The 16,860-nt window shown below is 47.1% G+C and overlaps 1 protein-coding gene across 2 annotated transcripts in view; it reads left to right on the top strand.

The window, feature by feature from the left end:
• Positions 1 to 14,450, top strand: part of LOC139306716 (dystrophin-like) — a 49,270-nt gene extending 34,820 nt beyond the window's left edge. Inside the window, exons 17-27 of one of the 2 annotated variants that reach the window (XM_070930666.1) lie at positions 1,431 to 1,542; positions 2,214 to 2,350; positions 3,505 to 3,543; positions 5,423 to 5,488; positions 8,978 to 9,043; positions 10,561 to 10,723; positions 10,940 to 11,179; positions 11,822 to 11,936; positions 12,207 to 12,296; positions 12,939 to 12,964; positions 14,368 to 14,450. In XM_070930666.1, the coding sequence (XP_070786767.1) occupies positions 1,431 to 1,542; positions 2,214 to 2,350; positions 3,505 to 3,543; positions 5,423 to 5,488; positions 8,978 to 9,043; positions 10,561 to 10,723; positions 10,940 to 11,179; positions 11,822 to 11,936; positions 12,207 to 12,296; positions 12,939 to 12,961 (1,051 nt within the window). In that variant the 3' untranslated portion in view covers positions 12,962 to 12,964; positions 14,368 to 14,450. Of the gene's footprint in view, positions 1 to 1,430; positions 1,543 to 2,213; positions 2,355 to 3,504; positions 3,544 to 5,422; positions 5,489 to 8,977; positions 9,044 to 10,560; positions 10,724 to 10,939; positions 11,180 to 11,821; positions 11,937 to 12,206; positions 12,297 to 12,938; positions 12,965 to 14,367 lie in introns of those variants that run through there. The other variant, XM_070930667.1, reaches the window with a different exon arrangement.
• The last annotated feature ends 2,410 nt before the right edge of the window (positions 14,451 to 16,860 follow it).

Here is a 16,860-nt window from a genome sequence, read left to right as displayed (position 1 = left end):
CTCTTCATTATTTAAACAGTAGGAGGAGAGGAGTGGGACTTTCCATATATTGTTTCATGCGTTGCTCACTGGCCCCCTGGTTGGGCCCCCTGGTTGGGCCCCCTGGTTGGCTCCAGACACCCGGGCCTGGCTGTCTGGATGGCAGTGTCGCTGGGCCCACCACTTTGCTCCAGAATGAGATATCTCAGCGACGACTGAATGGATTGCCACGTCATTTTCGTGGGTCCTCCAAGTTGTCAGTTATCTGGTGAAATATGTGCTCGACTGGCAAAACATTTCGCACAGACCTTCGTCGTTCCCAGACAATTTATCCTCATCACTTTGGTGCCGTCATCACTAATTTGCCAATTAGCAAGCGTTAGCACGCTAAACTAAAATGGTAAGGGGAACATTACACCTGCTCTCAACGTCAGCACGTTAGCGTTGCCGTTTGTGAGCACGTTCACGCGCAGATGTTAGCAGTTAGCTCAAAAGCACCGCCGTGTCCGTGGCACGGCTGTGGACTCTCGTTTAGACCCACCTCACGCCGCCTGGCATGCAACGAACTCGCAAGATCAGCGTTCAAGATGTGTTTGAGCCACGTCATTTCACATCAGACGTTCCCTCTTCACGTCTGTCGCAGTATGGCTCTGCGATGGCACAGCATTGGCAGCTGTAATAACATTTCTAATTGTTTCAGGTCCCCCTCGTGCCTCGTACCAATCTTCTCTTTTTGTGAGTGAAGCGATTTTACAAACAAGTTTGTGCGGATCAGAGCGCGGCGGCTGAATCTGACACTCGTACGCGTTTGTTTTCATTGCGAGCATGTGCGCTCCGTACGCCAAAAGGCCCTTTTGTTGGAGGTTATTATTCCAGTAAAAAAACAAAAACACACATCAGCTTCACCCATTTGATCAGCGAGATGGCTCCGGCTGTGAAATCGCCTCGTGAACCTATTTGTCGTCTTAATCTAATTCAACAGCAGCAGCGGGGCAGTAAAACAGGCCACTTGCACACATGAATGATTGATGATATAATTCTAATGACAGAACTGCAGTCGTATTTGTAACCTTAAAACCACTGGTGAAGCCCAGGAGGGGTTTTTTTTAATTTTATTTTATTAAAGTAAAGGTTGGGACCTGTACAGGGTGGTGTTTCTGCTCTGTTGTTGGTGGGCCCCTTCATGACAAGAGCGGTGATAAATTTTAATGAAGAGGCCCAGGACCAGAGAATAAATATCTCATTTAGGTACTGTGCTGGAGGAATTTCAACTACTCCTACCCTGGAGGAAAACGGAGCCGTAAATTTCCCTCTTCCATTGATTCACTCCCTTTCTTTTTCTATTTCTGCTTCTCCTCCATCCTCCCTTTTGTCTCTTCGCACCCCCACCTTTTGTCCTCTTCCTTCGTCCTCTCGACCTCCCTCCTTCGCTCTCCCTTTCTCTCCCGCAGATATCGGAGTCTGAAACATTTCAACTATGACATTTGCCAAAGCTGCTTCTTCTCCGGCCGCGTCGCCAAGGGACATAAGATGCAGTACCCCATGGTCGAGTACTGCACTCCGGTATGAATATATATGTATTACTGCTCTGCAATGTGTAAATGAAATGTAAATGAAAACGGTGAGGATGTGAATTTTAAGGTGCCAGACTCGCACGCAAATCATTTCCTTCCTCCGGTTCGGAAGTGTAAAGCATCTGAGCAGTCTGTCCGAAGGCTCGCCCCAGTGAATTGAGTATTTCACAGAATGGAGAGCGTGGACGCACTTCTGTGCAGTAAACCCAGCTTCGGGGCAAAAACCGAGAGCTGCCGTGCACCAGGAAGGGAATACGACAGAAAACACTCCGACATAATGAGCATTCCACAGCCAAATCCCACTGCAAACAGTTGAGAAGCAGGCCCGTCCACTGAAGCTGTGTGCATGTTGTCTGACATCTCGTGTAAATAAAGGGTTAACCCGTGCTCTCTTCAGCACAGGCCCGGGGCTAAAAGAAAGACGCCGGAGCCCTGGCTGAGAGTCATAAATCTGCTGCCTCGCTCTTGTAACTGTAACGACACACTAAGACTTGACAATGAGGGCAGCACCTTCGCTCACTCGATGTGTGAATGACGGCAAAAAAAGGGGCTTGAAATAAATGAGCGCTGCGTTCTTAAAGTTGTGTGTGTGTGTGTGTGTTTTTGTGCCCCACTCCCATGGTGTGAACAAAGCCACCTTTGTGTCCCGTCTCTCCGCAGACTACATCAGGGGAGGATGTCAGGGACTTTGCCAAGGTGCTGAAGAACAAGTTCAGGACCAAGCGCTACTTCGCCAAACACCCGCGCATGGGCTACCTGCCCGTCCAGACCATCCTGGAGGGAGACAACATGGAAACGTGAGTCTCACACACACACACACACACAGAGGGGCAAACAGGAAGAGAAGCTAGGTGAGAGACACTCCCACTCATGGGACCCGAATTAGAGAACACTTGGATTGCACACACACATTTAATGTAAACCCATGCATACACACACACACACTAACGCATGTGTTTCTTGTAAGGGGTGTTTGCTGCCTACTCAGCAAGTATACAGCTTGTCTGTCCATGTCAAGTGTGTGTGTTTGATGCGTCTTATTGCTGAGGGTGGTAGTTAGAGGTAGAGGTGACTGTTTTGTTACATAAATTTACGATTTTGAAACATGAATAGAAGGTTGATCCCACTAAAGTGTAAAAACAACCTTTCTTTTAAGCACAAGTTCAATATGAAGCCGACGCCAGCGGCTGCTTAGCTTAGCTTAGCACAAAGTCGGGCTCTGTTCCATGGTGATACCAGTTCCTCTAATGCACACTAATTAGCATGTTATATCATGTTTGTTAAAACCATTACGAAACACAATAACAACTAAGTGTAAAGACAACAATTTGCTGTTCTACCAGGGGTGGTCATGACTGTTTCTTGGTCAGCCAATCAGAATGAGGTATTGCAGCTGTATATGACAGCAGAGAGAAGTGGGGGGGGGGGGGGGGGGGGGGTCGCTGCGGGGATTGGCTTGGACCCCTTCAACTTTTGCTAATAGCCCTCAAGCGTTAATTATGGATGACACCCCAGAAAACACAAACGCCGCCTGTGAACCAGTGCTAAAGGATGCTAATGCTACAGTCGACGGTGACGGTGAACTGCTGTGGGCATGCTCTCATGCTACGAGGAAACACGGCGGTGATGTTGCCGCGAGAGCAACGTTAACACGTCGCTGGAGTGCGACTCGGAAAAGAGAAGAGGACAAGATTTGAACCATAATACTGTGGTTTCGGAGGCCTGAGGGTTGTTTGTTTTGTGTGTGTGTGAGTGGCCGTGCACTTATAACTCATATTTTATCACGCTCTCTTGCTTGTGTCAATCTGATCTCGCGCCCCCTTTTCTCCCTCCTCCCCCTCCTCCCCACCCCACCCCCCCGCTGCCTTCCATACTACAGCTCCCATCATACCTTGCTGTGCAGTGTCCTCCCACTTCCTGTGTCATCATCTCACATTTTTTTGTCTTGCAGTCCTGTCACTCTGATCAACTTCTGGCCCGTAGACCATGCGTGAGTACCTGGCTCACACACACACACACACACACACACTCTCTCACACACACACACACACACTGGACCTGCACATGCACTTCCTGCCAGTCTCATGTTCAAATATGATCTCAAACAGACATGCAAACGTACATGATTTCATTTTCTTCTTTTAATCATATGCACAAATTCTTTCTCACACACACACACACACACACCTCCACTCATTTCTCATTGTGTAGCCATTTTGCTTGTAGCCGTCGTGGGTTGACATCTCACAGTTTCTTGCTGCTGCCTGACCCCCCCCCCCCCCCACACACACACACACACACATCACCCTGCAGATCTGTGATTCAGGATGAGTCACTCCCCTGATTCTGATTCTTACCCAGGCCAGTCAACACCTAAAATGATTCATTAGTAACCTTATTGAGACGGTCTTCACGCTTTATGTGCGGCGTCGAGACTTGCCGAGCCCAGTGGACGCTTCTGTGAGTCTTCGGGCGCTGAGACTGGAAAAAGTGCGCCGATGGTTTCCCACTTCTCTTTCTGGTGTCACGTGTCAGTTCTGAGTGGTACGGCGTTATTGGACATTAGTATGCTGCTGCTGCTGCTGTTCTGCAGGCTTACGGCACTTATACATGTCACGTCACTCTTGTTCCACCGGCGTAAATTGCTTTTCACCTTCATATACACTGATTGTTATTGAAAGAAACTGCTGCGGTATCAGTTTGCCCGATACACAGCGTATCAATGCTGCTCCACTGATGTACACAAACCACTTTACCCATTAGCAACTAGCATTATGTAGCATTTTTAGCCACATTTTTAATATGATCACCGGCTGGACCTGCTACCTGAGCCACCACCGGACTGCCTGCAAGGACTGGTTTTCTTCCAGTATGGCATTGTAGCATTATACTCAGCCTAACTGTCACAGAATGTTTTCTTGTTGGTGATGAAAACAGCACTTTCAATTATTCCCGTAGATCAGTCTTTGTAATATATCAAGGAATTCTTTTTGGAATTAGTCCCTATGACATTGCAATCGTTCCGAGGACATTATTGTTATTATATCGGCAACCTGCAGCACGTGATGTGCACCGCGGGACACGATAGGTGCCGTAAGCCCGTGTAACCAGTAACCAACAGGGGCACACGAGTCAGAATCAGCACATGCCGAAAGATGCGAGCGTCACGTTTTGATGCAGTTTAAACACTAATTAAGAAACAGCTATTTTAAGCCATTATTCCAATCTGTTATTCTGATTTTTGCCATATCACGTTCCGTAAGTAGTGTTTAGTCACCATGGCAACTGTAATAATAATGACGATGTTGTACCATAGTGCTATATAGTAATTTTAAGGGATAATTTCATATTTTTTGGATTATCCTGACAAGTTTCATTATTTGCTCGCCTTCACTTCGCGATGAAGACTCTTCTGTTTGGGCTCTTTAACAGATAAAACGTCCGAACGTCAAGGTGCCCTTGTGGAAGGGGAAGTTTTCTCCGGATTTTAAAGGAGTCAAAGCGCTAATTTGTCGGGGACTAAAACGCCGCAGGAAAAGTTGTTGGGATCCGCAGAGACCCCTGGTTAATGATGTCAAAACACTGATCTTTCCCTCGGCAGACGAGGTGCGACATCTCAGAACCGGCGCGTCCGTTTTTTTTTGTTGTTTTTTTGAAGCGAAGGCAGGTGCGGGTTCCGAGCCGGGGAGCTTATTTACAGAGCATTTCACACCGCCACACATCTGTGTCCCGCGTACTGCCGCTCCCCCTCATAGCCCTCCTGTGGATTCATGTGGCTTGTGCATGTGTGCGTTTGGGATTAATGATTCCCTCCTGGTTGGATTCATTTTTCTTTTTCTTTCTTCTCTCTCTCTCTCTGTCTGTCGCAGGCCCGGATCGTCCCCTCAGCTCTCGCATGACGACACACACACTCGGATCGAGCACTACGCCAACCGGTAACACACTATCTGTATTCAGCAGCAGCCCCCTCGCAGCGTAGACTCACGGTGTTGCGAACGGGACGCGGTGAGGTGAACCTTCCTCGTGCTCCACTTTTTTTTCCCGCATTCCCCCGTTGCCACCCTCGGCCCCTACGAGCGCTGCAGATAATGGCCCCTCCAGAGAGTTTTCCCAGACGCCAGAAACATTTTGATTGATGTGAATTGGAATAATGCATTTTGGAGAAAAATGCTCCAGCACAGCACACTTCCTGCATTGGGATGTCTGTCTTCCCCCGACTGTGTTCGTGCAGCCGCTAGCTCACAGGGGATCGGTTGCCCTAATTCTTTGCTGACGCAGTTCTGGGGGAACTTTCGGTCAACAGTCTCATGTTCACTCCACTTGATAAATCTATAAGCTGATCGTTAAAGAGCTTTGTGCTGTTTTAAACGCCGTTACTCACAAATTAGAGGTGTAGTCTGATTATTCTCATGTAGTGAAAGCCCCCCTACACACCCACCCACCCTTGTTTGAAATTCACAGCAGACTGACGTTAAAATAAACTCCTGTGTAAGTGACAGATGGACGTGGAGCAACTGTTCGCAACCCAGTGAGTCTATTTCAGGAATGTGGTCTCATTAATCTTATCAGATGCTAACACTGAAGATGTGAACCTACCTGACGCCACACACAGTCAGCCCAAAGATTGCCTGTTTTTGCTTGCGTTGCTGGCATGTGGATTAACACAGATGCCGATTGCTGTCATATATCTTCTGTATTTCACGGACGATGGGTTAAAGGTACAGGAAACTTCATTTGGGAATTGCGTATCGTGCGAGGTTACACCAAACGGAAAAATCGCAATTATTTATTCGGACTTTTCCGGTATGGCCGTTCTGATCAGAGGGATCCATAAACGCCATAAACGGTATGTTTTTGAGGCAGACGAGCCGCCAACAGCCAGAAGTGAGAATACATCAGCGCAGCACTCGCAATACTAGCTTAGCTTAGCTTCATGTTGCTAATAAACTGGCAACGGAGTGTATGAATCAAAGCCCGCCGGCGGTAGGTATCCAGTTTAGTGACTGTCAATCACACGTAAAGGCGGCAGGTGAGAACTGTGACAAACCCCTAGCAAAGCATTTAAAAGCCAGAGATAAGCTATTTAGTCACCTTTTCACAATTTTGAGTTTCCTGTACCTTTTTTTTTTAGCGGCTAAAACGCCTCATTCCAGATCAATATTCCAGATATTTCTGGCCGTATATATGTCTGTTTCTGCACGATTGTTGATTATTAAGAGATGGAGAGCGGGGATACCTTGACAAACTACATCAGAGTGTCTTTTGTATCTCGAGGCATCTTTTCTTGAACATGTTATCACTGCCGGGGGGGGGTTAAGACATGGAAGAAAAACGTACATCTAACTCTGAGATGTCAAGATATCCCTTTGCACACAGTAGGAACTGAATCTGTACACATGCTGAGGTGATGCATTGACTTTTTTGGTGAATAAGCGCTCTGCAGTGAGAGGCCAGTGTATGCATATGCTAACGCACCTGAGATGTTGCTTGTAGCATCCAGGGCGCCGGCATGTGCGCTCGAACAAAAAAAAAAAAAAAAAACCTCATCAATACTGGACTCGGAAGCGAGAGGAAAAAGCCCATCGATATTGTTGTCGGCGCCACACTGAGCCAATCAGAGCTTATTCACCAAAACATTTCGCCGCTCCTCTCGGGTTTGCCGTGACCCTAACCGCACCCAGAAACCCACCGCTGAGGGACAAGAAGCAGTCAAATCAATCAAACGATGAGTCAATCAAGCAGTCGATCAATCGGCCATTGAATCAGTCAGTCGAGCGCTGTTTGGCATTCCTCAGCGGAGTCTCAGCCACAGGCTGAGTCTTTGATCCCTGCCGGAGAGTGTTTGACACCACTCATTGTTGCCTCGGGCTAACACACACATATACAAACACACACACACACACACACATGCTGAGTTGTTGTTTTTTTGAGCGCTGATAAAACACCCAAAATCTCTCTACTTTCTCTAATCCAACCGCCAGGAAAGTGATCTAGTGGAGATAGCGACGGAGCAATTTAAATCTTTGGCTTTTTGGCTCCCGGCCGTTTTATCAGGGTATGATCTGTTGGAGAATGCACGGTCTTGTTTACAAGGCCTGTCTTAATAGCCAGACACTGGTTTCTTCACAGATAATACCAAAGTTTGTTTGTTGTTGTTTTTTCCTTTTTAAAGGATCAGTTCAACCATATTACAAAAAAACCCAAAAACATTTCCTCACTTACCTCTACTGCTGTCTAGCCATGTATATAGCTGTTTATCTCCCCGGGCCTCCACCGAAAAACAATGAAGGTGAATGGGGGGGGGGGGGGGCCTTGTGGTCACACCAGATAAATAGCCTAAATTAGCAAACATATGGCTTTTAAATGAGCTGAATCAACTGAGTCAACGTTAGATTTTATTTCGATGCGACAATAGATAGCTACAGCACGTAACCCGTAAATAAGGAGATACGACAATGTTAATTAGTGAGCTTTGGAGGCGTTGGTAGGCGTATTTCTCAGGTTTGGACAGATCCAGGCTAGCTGTTTCCCCCTGTTCCCTCTTTATATGCTAAGCTAGCTCTGCTGGCTGGCTCTAGCTTCATATTTGGCAGACAGTCATGACAGCAAATTTTATGCACTTACTCTCATGTCTGTTTGTAGAGCCAGGGAGTGCTTAGCTTAGCATTAAGATGGTTAGCGTGACTCACTCACTGTGGAAAACACATATTTTTCAGCTTTGGGCAGGGCCAGGCTAGCCGTTCCCCCCCCCCTGTTTCCAGTCTTTATGCTAGGCTAAGCTAATCAGCTCCTGGCTTTAGCTCCACAGACAATGCACAGATGAGTGAGTATCTGTTTTATAGCATATGTTTAGCACATCGTAGTCATAATATTTTAGACGACTCCTCTTCCCACATTACATACAGTGTAACATACAACACATACAGCTTTCAAGGCAATACAAGCCAACATCACATGGGGGGGGCGGGTCTAGCATTTCAGCTGTTAAGGGTAAAATGATAACAACACATGCCAAAACAGAGGAACTCCCAACAGTCTCAGCGACCATTATGTGCTTCACCAAATTCTCCATTATTCCCGCTGCTGTTTGCACACATTTCGCGTAACTTGGAGACACGAGGCCCCCCCCCCCCCCCCCCCCAGACACGCAGCAACATTTTCTACCATTCATTCTGTGAATACCAGCTTCTCCACGGAGTTGGAACTTAGAAAGTTAGATAACCCACGACGGGACACATGAAGCCTTAAGTTGAGTGTTTTCATATCAATCTGCACATTGGTTTACACTTAAACCACAACCACATCAGCAAAATATCTGAATTCTTTGAGGTGGAGGTGGACCCCCACCCCCCACCCCGGAATCTGCTAATTGCTCGACCTTTTGGTTTTGGAGACTGACTGCTCTGTTTCTTCCCCCTCCGCAGGTTAGCGGAAATGGAGAATCGTAATGGCTCTTATCTGAATGACAGTATCTCACCCAATGAGAGCATGTGAGAACCGCTTTTTGTTTGTTTGTTTGTTTGTTTGTTTTGCCAACCTCCTCACTCACTGATTGGCTCTCGTGTGTGTTTATGTATGTGTGTGTGTGTGTGTGTGAGTGAACCGGCTCTGTCTCCTTTGTTTCCATTGGCTGGTTGTGATATATGTCAACGACTATGTTTACATGCGTCAACATTCTTTTTGTTCTCTTATTATGGTGTTATTCTTATTTGCATCAGCATATCCCACGTGTGTGTGTGTGTGTGTGTATATATATATATATATACTGTATATATCTCACATATTGTATTCATATTGTCCTCTGGGATAAGATCCCTGTCTTAAATCCTGCTGTATGTACAGTAGCACAATGGAGCGTGGTCGTTTTAAACAGGAAGTTTCGCACGGGACACAGAGAGAGAGAGAGAGGAGCGGAAGCTGGTCTTAATCCGAATCATTCAAATCAAAACCATCGTCTCGGAACTACAGAGGCCTTACGGTCTGGCCACAGCAGAAAGTGGCGAAACCCCCCCCCCCCCCCCCCCCCGCGCTCCGTCGTGAAATATTTCCAGGCGCTCGTGGATGCTGCTCGCTCCCAGCTGGTGAACTACTGTAGCCCGGCGAGCTACCCGTTAACATGCCAGCAAGCTGGGAACGTGTGCCGTTTACTCCCCGCTGGCATTTTGTTCTCAGGATTGCACGTCACTCGAAACGCCCACATCCTTCAAACTCCACGCCTCCACTTAACGCTTAATACCGATCTCCTGTTACAAATGAAAAGACTCAACCCCCGATGGCATCACTTCTAGCAATATTTATTACTGCGTTACATCAGTGTTAAACCACACACACACACACATACAAAAAAAATCATTTAAAACATCATTTACAACTTTTAAATGACGTATTTCCAACAAGCCACGAAGAATAGTCTCAAAAAAATGTCCATTTTTGGCATGTTTTATATCTTATGTTCAAGTCTGTGTGCGTATATAAGCCTGTAATTAACGTTGCAAAGTTAAAGAACACATCAACGTGGCTTTCCAGATGCAGCTTTGTTGACGAAAACGAGCAGAGAGCACCTACGGGAGGAGAGCAGCTCCGCACTCCTCGAGTCAGCGGGCCGTCTTAAAGGGGATGGGCTGTTTTCAAACAGCTCACATCTGCAGCTCCTTTGGTATTCAAGGCTAGCGCGGTGAATGCAGCAGCATCTGAATACCTGGCCTAATTAGAATCCTCCCGAACGCCGCGGGCCGCCCGCGCGGCCGGTCAGGGGGTTGGCGGAGCGCGGCCAATCGAATCGCTCCGAACTCCAGCGTTGCAAACAAGAGTTCAGAGCGGATGTGATGGAAAGGCGACAGCTCTGGCCCTCTCTCTGTCCCTGCTGTGTTTTGCATTCTCCTTCTTCTGTGGTGCAGTCCTGTTCCACTGCTGCTCTTTCACTCACTTGCTGATTTCCTTTTTCTCCATTTTCCTCTGTGTATGTGTGTGTGTGTGTGTGTGTGTGTGTGTGTGCGCGCATTCGCAGCGATGACGAGCACATGTTGATCCAGCACTACTGCCAATCTCTGAACCAAGGCTCTCCTCTCAGCCAGCCCCGCAGCCCAGCCCAGATCCTCGTCTCCATGGAAACGGAGGAGAAGGGAGAGCTGGAGAGGGTCCTCAATGACCTGGAGCTAGAGAACAGGTCAGTGAACGCACCCCTCTTTCTATTATTTGCTGCTTTTCTAATGGAAAATTAGAAAAGAAATAGATGTCGTGTCTATGTGTGCATGAGATGATGAGTATGTGGAACATAATGGGGAGGGGAGGGGGCCCGAAGGGTCTCGTTCACGAGTGTGTTTCATATTTCACATGTGTATCCGAGCTAGCAGCGGTCGATTAAATCCTCTGCCGCCCGCAGGAAGCTACAATCCGAGTACGACCGCCTGAAGAAGGCCCACGACAGGAAGGGCCTGTCGCCGCTGCCGTCGCCCCCGGAGATGCTCCCGGTGTCGCCGCAGAGCGCGCGCGACGCCGAGCTCATCGCCGAGGCCAAACTGCTGCGGCAGCACAAAGGGCGCCTGGAGGCCCGGATGCAGATACTGGAGGACCACAACAAACAGCTGGAGTCCCAACTGCACAGGCTGAGACAGCTGCTGGAGCAGGTACACACCGGCAGGAGCACAAACTACTGTACATGTGCTGAGTAGATCAACTGCGTCAGCAGTCACCACAATATAGAATAGGAGAAAGTGAGTCCCCCGTCGGTGGAGGGCCGCTGTTGACGGAGAAGATGTTTGACGGAGCGGACGCATGATTTCATTGCTTCTAGTTAAATACTTGTCTCTCTGAGTTAAAAATGGATTTCCGTTGTGCTGCTAACTGAGGGCACTCTCCCATGGCATCATCAGATAGGACACCCCTCTCCATTTTGCTCAAATCAGTTCACCGAATTCACAAATCTTCAAGAAAATCCGGTCATCGAAGGGGCACACGGGGGGGCCTTTAGGCACGCAGCTCAGGTCCGCCTGTGAGTTTAGTAACTCCGCTGCTTCCAGTCCCTCACCAGACTGTGTGCACAATTATTACAAATCTGCTGTGAAGGCAGTGAACCCTCATGTGGTGTAGTGACCAGCAGCTTCCTCCACACTGTCTGACTGCCAGTAACAGCTGACACAGAGGACCAGGCCAACTCCTTGGTCCCGCACACACTTCACTTCCCTTTTGACTCCTCTAATTAAGCTGTGCGGCTGCCAATTTGTTGTGTGTCTAATATGTGTGTGTGTGTGTGTGTGTGTGTGTGTAAGACGGATTCCAAGGTGAACGGCACAGCTCTGTCCTCTCCCTCCACCTCCTCTCAGCGCTCCGACTCCTCCCTCCCTCTGCTCCGCGTGGCCGCCAGCCAGACTACTGACACAATGGGTAAGAGCGCCCCCCCCCCCCCACACACACATTCCAATTAAATCCTTTAATTTGCATCCACCCTTTTTAAAAGCATAAAGGATATAAATAGAGATGTAAGCAGATATGTCTAATTTGGTGTTGGACGCTTCTACAGCAGATGCAGTGTTTAATCAGATTGTGTGTGTGTGTGTGTGTTCAAACACATGAACAATGTGACTGGGCATTATTGTAGCAGCTAGAATTCTGTAAATAGAAAAAAACCCGTCCGTGTCCTTCCTCCTTCCCCAGGTGACGATGAGCTGTCCAGCCCTTCCCAAGATGCATCTGGGCTGGAGGAAGTGATGGAACAGCTCAACAATTCTTTCCCTCACAGCCAGGGTATGGAGCACCAGCGATAAACACCACCAGCTGAAAGAGCAGTATGACACCCGATTTGAAATTCAACACAGAACCCCATAGAGAAAAGAGACGAAAAACCACTGATCGAAACAGTCCATAAAGAAATGCACAGGAAAAAAAATATAACTTTGAATAACTCTTAATAATGAAACTGTGCACGGTGGAACATCAGTAATGCTGGGAGGTTTCCCCCACATCTCAACCTCAGAAGGCTAAAATACAAACTCCCTGCTGTTGGCTCCAATACGAACCTTTTAATGTTTGTCCTCCGCCAGCAACTTCATCGAGCGAAAATAAGAAATAACACTGTGGACGCTGGTCCAATTGACGACTGGGATAAACAAATACAATACAAAAAAATACACTGAATGACCTGATGACTGGCGTAAAGTAAGGAAATCATTTCCCAAAAAAAAGGTTTTATACCGATTGATTTTGGGAGCAAAGATCAGTGTTCTACTTTTTGTTATGAGGAGGGGTTTTTTTTGTCCAATCAAATGCTCACACTGAACCTTCACACACAACGTCTTTTTTTTCCCTCTCTGTTACCGACACGAGGCTGACTATTTTCCTCTTTCTTCCTTCCTTTTCTTCCTTTCCTCTTTTTCTCTCGTGAGCCAGGAGGGAGAAGGGGACACCCATGAGAGGTTAGTGGCTCAACTTTCTCCCACCCCCACCTTCCCATCTCATTTCCCCACCTACTATTACAAAAAGGAGTATTTCCGCCGCATGCAAAGCACCATGTTTTGTACCAGCTTTTTGGGACCTGCCATCGCAATTTGCGTTTCAACCAGAGCCGGTGTAGCAAGTAGAACTGTGCACAAAACATGCAGCAGAGAGAGTGGGGGAACAACGAATATCTGTCCTTCCTTTCCCTTTTTCTGTCCTCTGTCACTCTCTGCTGCTCTGCTCGTCACAGCAGGGAGTAGAGTCGGTGCCGTAACTGTAGCCTGGGATGTGTGTGTGTGTGTGTGTGTGTGTGTGTGTGTGTGTGTGTGTGTGTGTACATAGTGCATCTTTGTGTGCATGTAGATTCGGGACAAGGTCAGTTCACAAGCACCATTTCACGTGATAAGAAACTGTTAAGTTGTCAACATTTTGTTGTTTCTGAGGCCTGAAAAGTGAAGCCAATGTGGAAGTGCCTTAAACCTGCATGCTTTCTAAAGGCCAGCAGGGGGCGACTCCACTAGTCAGATTGTGTAGAAGTCTATAAGAAAGTGACCCTACTTCCCACTTGATTTATTACCTCAGAGTTTATAGTCTCAGTCGCTAGTTTCGAGTCCTCTTTAATACGGCATGATGGTCCCATTTAGAGTCAAATAGACGTCAAAGCAGGGTATGCTTTAGGTGCGGGGCTATCCAATCAGGATAGGGGCTTGAGTCCTCGAGTTGTACTGAAAGACGCTCTAGGAGTCGGCTGTTAATGTTTCGCGGTAAGTACATTTACAAGCTAACTTTGTCAGCAGCGACTTCGCGCGGGGTTGCCAGGTGCAGTCTGGTTGCCGGTGTAGGTAGGCGCGCGCAGTGTCCTCGGGTTCTCAGATCCCCAGCTCCACCCTCTAGTCCAAATATGGTCACTCCTGGTTCCAAAACGCCAAGACGGCGACGGCCAAACTGCCAAACCCGAGGCTTCAGAACAGTAGTCCCCAAACCGATGGGTGACGTCACGGTTACGAATGAAGCTCTATAGGCAATCCAACAATATTTCCTTTCCTTGGTATTACGGCCAAATACATTACCATCAGCCTCAGCTGCACTTTATGTTTTGTTGCTAATTAGCAATCTTAGCATGCTAAAGTTGCCAAGCGCTTTGGATAAGAGCGCTATATTAATGCAGCCGCTTGCCATTTACCTGCTCAACAGCATGTTAGCCTTCAGTCACTGTGAGCACGTTTGCCATGCCAGCGTTAGCATTTAGCTCAAAGCACCACTTTTTTTATTTTATTTTATTTTTTTACACGTGTCCACGTGTGCTTGTGTCGACACGTGCAGCTGTTGGTGAGTGTGTCGTTGTCTAAGCATGTCCTCCTCCTCCTCCTCCTCTCTCCAGGTCCCAGTATTGGCAGTTTGTTCCACATGGCCGACGATCTGGGCCGCGCCATGGAGTCACTGGTCAGCGTGATGACAGACGAGCAGAGCGCCGAACAGCACGAGGCCCTGCGCTTCTGACCCCCCCCACCCCCCCCAACTGCCCTTCTGGCCCGTGTCCCACCCCTCCTCCCTCCCCTCCCTACCTGTCGCATGCTTTTCTAGTCAAAACAACTGGATCGGAAACACAGTTTACAAAGAGATTATATATAACGTCTATTTTTGTGAAGGATTGCGGTTCCAGCTACGACGCGTACAAAACAAAACAAAAGAAAAAACGTTGTAACTTGTAGATTTCAGTAGTTTCTTAAAACGTCCTGAAGTTGTTTTATTATTAACAGAGGCTGGTTTTTAAACTCCTATGCAATTGTATAAAACAAGAGTGGGGTGGAGGGGGGCAAAGAGAGGGACGAGATGCGAATGAGTGTGTTCAGTGTGGTCGAATACTTGCCATCTCTTTGTAATTTGGGGAAAACAGCTAAAGCATTTCAGACATTTGTATCGAGAGAAAAACAAAAAAAAAAAAGAATGATTGTAATCATAAGGGTGCTTTCTAAGAGGAAAATGTCTTTCTATAACAGCGTACACTACTGTCAAGGTAATGCAGGCATCCTGGATCTTTACAGTACGTTGTCTGTGTGTGTGTGTGTGTGTGTGTGTGTGTGTGTGTGCGTGTGTGTGTGTGTGTGGTGGTGCCTAATTTCCACATTGCATTACAGCTTTTTCTTTTTTTTCCCTCTTTCTTCTTCTTTTGGCTTTGGCTGACAAACCTCACGTTTATATTTGAATGATTCATTCGTCCGCTCATCCGTCCATCTATCCGCCCATCCCTCAACTTCGTTAATCCTCCCCTGTTATTAACATCTCTGTGGCAACAGTTTTTTTTTTGTTTTTGTTTTTGTTTTTTTTTTATCCCCGTATTGTTTTTCGACGCAGCGTGCTGTGTGCGCAAACGGACGCTGTCGCAGGCCCGGTTCAGGACCGAGACGAGTCCTCGAAGCCAAAGCTACAGCACAGAATGGGGAAATAATTGGACATAATTGGACATCATTTGGATGCCTTTTTTCCATTAATCAGTCTCCATAATTAGAGGAATTGGGCAGAGTGTAATCTTCATTTTTGTTTGCTCATAGTGGAGTTATCACCCCTATTGATTGATTGATTAATATACAGTATATATATATATAAGTATATAGTATATACAGTATATAAAGTCAGATGCCCTGACTTTTTCTGCCTAGTATGGGGTAAAGCTTTAAAAACACTGGAACCTGAATTTCCCACGATGCAACTTCACATATAGCGTCTTTCACTAGACCCCCTACTGCATAGCGAGCCTTTTGGAACGCTCCCTCCATATCTGTATATACATATGACCTTCATATGTAAAAAAAAAAAATAATTTTAAAGGCCCCCCCCTCCCCCGTGAAGTTTTCCACCAGTGGTGACGCTGCAGAGTGGGTGTTTGGAGTGAAGGAGTCAGCATTCAACAGGTTTATTTAGGCCTCAAGGAAACACAGAAACAGTGTCGTCATGAAGGCCTACTTGTTGTTATCAAAGCTGCCAATATCCAGTATGAAGTATTACCCTCAGTTCTGCGTCGGGCCTTGACGGACCGAGCAAGGATTTCACCTTCAGACGCTTTCTAAGTGTCTTTGCGCACACACAACACGCTGTGGTTTTGGTCCAGTTTATCCCCGTCCGAAGTTCTGTGAGAGGAATGTGTTTTTTTTTTTAGATGAATCTGAGCACCACAAGGCTGCTAGTCGGGATTCCCTTTTCGAGGAATTCTCCCGTCACAGTTTGAGCGGAGAAAAACACCTTGCGTTCTTGAGTTTTAGGGAAGCCCAGCAACGCAAGCTCTACCTCGCGTCGAAGTCCGGTCCGGGAGCAAACCTCCCCGCTGTCCTCAGTCTCCACATCTCAGATTGTCGATTCATGAATTGATTATCGCTGGCCGATTGATTCACGCCAGATACCCTGATGATCGCGCCGTACGTGTTCTGCTGCACTGTACGAGTCTCTGATCTGAATGTTCTATGACGCAAGTATGAAAAATAAAATTTAAAAAAAACTAGCATTTTACGCAAATCAAATGAATCCGTGTGCACTACTGTCATACCTGGGACATACTAGATATTTGTTTTCTGTGTGGAGGCTGGCGTTTATTCTAGCAGAGTGTTGCGTTTTGTCTTTGGTTAAAAGGTTCTTTTGTTTTGTGCTGTGTGAGGTGTTACGATATTAGCATGTGTGACTAAATAAAGTCCATCCTTTTTATTTAATGTGTAACCACTCAGAGAAGCCCGTGGTTGAGCATCGCGGCGTTATACACTTGTGTGGGGTTTCTTTTTTTTTGTGTGTGTGTGGGTGGGGGGGGCGGGGTCATCATATTCTTGCCGCATGATCCGAGAAGGTTTTGTTTTGATCCAGACACTGAATTTGATTGATTTGTTTG

The sequence above is a fragment of the Enoplosus armatus genome, chromosome 24, assembly GCF_043641665.1.
Source record: "Enoplosus armatus isolate fEnoArm2 chromosome 24, fEnoArm2.hap1, whole genome shotgun sequence".
Taxonomy (NCBI): Eukaryota; Metazoa; Chordata; class Actinopteri; order Centrarchiformes; family Enoplosidae; genus Enoplosus; species Enoplosus armatus.
This window is presented reverse-complemented; position numbering and strand designations above follow the sequence as displayed.